General features: G+C 44.6%; 1 protein-coding gene across 1 annotated transcript; it reads right to left on the bottom strand.

The window, feature by feature from the left end:
- Positions 1-236: 236 nt before the first annotated feature.
- LOC133779124 (uncharacterized) lies at positions 237-1,650 on the bottom strand. The gene is made up of 4 exons (XM_062219120.1): positions 1,531-1,650; positions 1,161-1,481; positions 943-1,081; positions 237-829 (listed from the first exon to the last, which is right to left on the bottom strand). The coding sequence occupies exons 1-4, from the start codon at positions 1,648-1,650 to the stop codon at positions 237-239; spliced, it is 1,173 nt and encodes a 390-aa protein (XP_062075104.1).
- Between the last annotated feature and the right edge of the window lie 2,207 nt (positions 1,651-3,857).

Genomic DNA, 3,857 nt, shown 5'->3' with positions numbered 1-3,857 from the left:
TAGTATTTCTTGAGGTGTTCCACGTTCCATGCATGGGGTATTACGGTGTCATCCATGCGTGCTAGTTTATAAGTGTTCGGCGGTATGCATTGGGGGACTTGGTTGGGTCCTTCCCATTTCGCCCCAAGTACCACCACCCCTGGGTCTCTCGTGTTTGGAAGTACTTCTCTAAGCACCATGTCTCCTACCCTGAACATTCTTTCTCATACCCTTGAGTTGTAGTACCTCGCTACCCATTATTGGTATACCGCCACTCTTAGTTGGGCCCTTTCCCTTCTTTCTTCTAACATATCTAAGTTTTTGGCTATTGCCGCATGGTTGACTTGGTCCTCGTATGCCTGTATCCTGAAGGATTTAACCTTCATCTCAACCAGGAGGACAGCCTCGCATCCATATGCTAAGGCAAAAAGGGTCTCACCAGTGGTTGAGCGCAACGTGATCTTATAGGTCCAAAGCACATAAGGTAGCTCCTCGACCCAGGCTCCCTTCAGTTTCTCTAGCTTCATTTTTAGGTTCTTCTTTAGGACTTTATTAATGGCCTCCACTTTCCCATTGGCTTGCCGAAGCACAACATCTGAGAAGCTCCTCCTTATTCCTTTCTCCTTACAGTACTCCTCGAACGTGTCCCCCTCAAACTGGGTGTCGTTATCAGAAATGATTTTATAGGGAATTCCATACCTGTAGATAATGGATTTGTTGACAAAGGTGGTGATCTTCTTGGCCATTATTTTTATTAGAGGTTCTTCTTCAACCCACTTGGTGAAGTAATCTACTGCTACGACTGCGTACTTGGCTCCTCCTCTTCTTACGGGAAGGGCGTTGATCAAGTCTATTCCCCAAAAAGAAAAGGCCAAAGGCTGATCAGGCTGGTTACCTCATTTGGGGGCTTCTGGGAGTAGTTTGCGTGTCTCTGACATTTGTCATATTTTCTTGCGATGTCACTTGCATCCTTCTCCATAGAGGGCCAGTAGCACCCTTGCCTCATGGATTTCCTGGTCTTAGATGGCCCACTTGCATAATTGTTGCATTTGCCCTCATGTATTTCATACAAAACTTTCATTGCTTCCTCTTCATCAACACACTGCAAGAGCGGCACAGAAAATCCTCTCTTATAGAAGACTCCGTCTACTAAGGTGTACCGAGCGACTTTATATACCAACCTCTGAGCCTCTCTCTTGTATGTCGATAGAGCTCCATTCCTTAGGTATTTCATATTTGGGTCGATCCATAATTCTTTTGGGTTGTTGATCATCTGAACACTCTGCTTGAGTGATGCTTGGCCTGGATAAGTAATCCAAAGGTATAGACTCGAGTATATCTCCATCCTTTGTGGATGCTAGCTTTGTGAGGGCATTGGCGTGGGTATTCCTCTCACTTGGGATTTGCTCTATGTTATACCCCTCCAATTGCACTAGATAGCCTTTTACCCTTGTTAGGTATGCGACCATCTTAGGACCCCTTGCCTGATGGTCACCCTTCACCTAGAATACCACCAACTATGAGTCGCTAAAAAATGTGTAAATGTGTTACCTTTAGACCCTGGGCCAACCGCAATCTGGCTAGAAGTGCTTCATACTCTGCCTTGTTGTTCGAGTCTTCAAATCCAAACCTTATTGCGCAATACATCTTGTGTCCTCTGAGGTTAGTCATCACGATACCCGCTCTAGCTACCCCTTCATTGGATACCCCATCCACGTGGAGGCTCCATTACTCAAACCTTCTTTCCTCTTCCTTACCAACGAATTTTCTCCCTCCTATATCTACATCTTCATTTGGTCGATAGGTGAACTCAACCATGAAGTCCGTGAGCACTTGTGCATTGATGGTCTTTGGTGTATATCTGATGTCGAATTGACTTAACTCAATCGACCATTTCATCAGTCTTCCAGACCTGTCTCAAGGGGTTGTTAGTGAGTACCTCAATTGCATGGGCGTGGAAGTAGGGCCTTAACATTCTTGAGGCCACAACTAGGGCATATGCTAACTTCTTTATCTCTAGGTATCAGGTCTCTGTGTCTACCAATCGTTTACTGATGTAGTACACCGGTTGTTGGTGCTTCTTTTTCTCCTTTAACTAAGGCAGCGCTATGGCATGATCAGATACTGCCAAGTATAAGTATAGCCTTTCGCCCTTCTCGAGTTTATCCAAAAAGGGTGGCTTCCCTAGGTGCTCCTTCAACTTGGCAAAGGCTTCCTCGCAATCTCCATGCCAAGAAAACTTTTCGCTCCCTCTTTAGACGTTGAAGAAGGGGAGGCACTTGTTCGTTGACCTGAAAATGAATTTGTTTAGTGCTGCCACCCTTCCCGTTAGACATTGTACCTCTTTCTTGCTCTTGGGTTGATTTATTTCTACTAGTGCCTTTATCTTGTCATTGTTAGCTTCAATGCCTCTGGAGTTGACCATGACAACCAAGAACTTCCTTGAAGAGACATCGAAAGTTCAATTGAGTGGATTCATCTTCATCCGGTATTTTCGGAGTGTGTTGAACATCTCACTCAGATCCTCGTTGATTTCTTCGTCATATTTTTTCTTCACCAACATATTGTGAACGTATACCTCCTCGTTCCTTCCTATCTAGTTAGCGAACATCTTCTTCACAAATCTTGGGTAGGTGGCACCTGCGTTCTTCAATCCAAAAGGTGTTACTTTGTAGCAGTAGAGTCCTTTATCCGTTATGAACGAAGTATGCTCTTCATCAGCGGGGTTCATGGGTATCTGGTTGTACCCAGAGTAAGCATACCTAACAAAGCTTAGTAACTCATGTTAGGCTGTCGCATCCACCAATTGATCTATTCTTGGAAACGGGAAGCTATCCTCACGAGAAGCCTTATTGAGGTTAGAGAAGTCCACATAGGTCCTCCATTTTCCATTTGGTTTTGGGACTAGCAGGGGGTGTGATACGTACACAGGGTAGAACGCTTCGCGGATGAGCCCGTTTTCTTTCAATTTGTCGACCACCTCCTTCTAGGCAGCATACCTTTCTGGGTCAAGCGCTCATCTCTTTTACCTAACTGGCCTTGCCTCGGGGTTGATATTTAAGGGGTGGCATATGATGGAAGGATCTATCCCCACCATTTCATCGTGACTCCAAGCGAATATATCGAGATTATCCATCAAGAACCTCACCAATTTCCCATTTGTGCCATCTTGAAGGTTTTTTCCCACCTTCAACGTTCGTAATGGTTCTTCCATTACAATGATTTCTTCTAACTCCTCCATATGTTTGGCCCCTAATTCCTCTGTGACTCGGTGGTCTAGTTCTTGTGAGTTTGTGCCTCCGTGCATTACCATTGCCATCGATTTCTGGGGCTTTACAGACGTACGGAGGGAGGTGTTATAACACTCCCTTGTTTCTTTTTTTTTTCGCCTTTCATACTCGTGATTCCCCCAAGAGTTGGAAATTTGACAGCTAGGTGATATACTGAAGTTATTGCTTTCAATTCTCTCATGGATGGTCTCCCTAATACCACATTGAAAGCGGAAGCACACACTACACCAAACATCCATTACCATAACACATGTTTATAATAGAATTTAAAAAGAGTTATTGTAAGTGAAAAAAATTTCAGGCGGCAACTTAAAATAAGGTACCGCCAAATGACTTAACTTTTTTTTACTTAACTTTTTTCAACCCGTGTACCTGTTTCCTCAATCATTCTTTGGTCTTCCCCTTCCTTGTCTCTCGGTCCCTTCAATCTTCAATCGTTCTTCATATTTCCATTCCTACTCCGTTCGTGGTCTATCTCTCTCGGTTTCCCGTAGACTCGATCTCTCTCTCGGTCTCTCGGTCTCTCGGTCTCTCGGTTTCCGTTCGTGGTTCGTTCGTAGCTTGCTCTTGCAGGTCAGCCCTCTTGCA

Source organism: Humulus lupulus, chromosome 5 (assembly GCF_963169125.1).
Source record: "Humulus lupulus chromosome 5, drHumLupu1.1, whole genome shotgun sequence".
NCBI classification, from domain to species: Eukaryota; Viridiplantae; Streptophyta; class Magnoliopsida; order Rosales; family Cannabaceae; genus Humulus; species Humulus lupulus.
The sequence above is the reverse complement of the archived record's forward strand: the minus strand, read 5'-3'. Positions and strand labels throughout refer to the sequence as shown.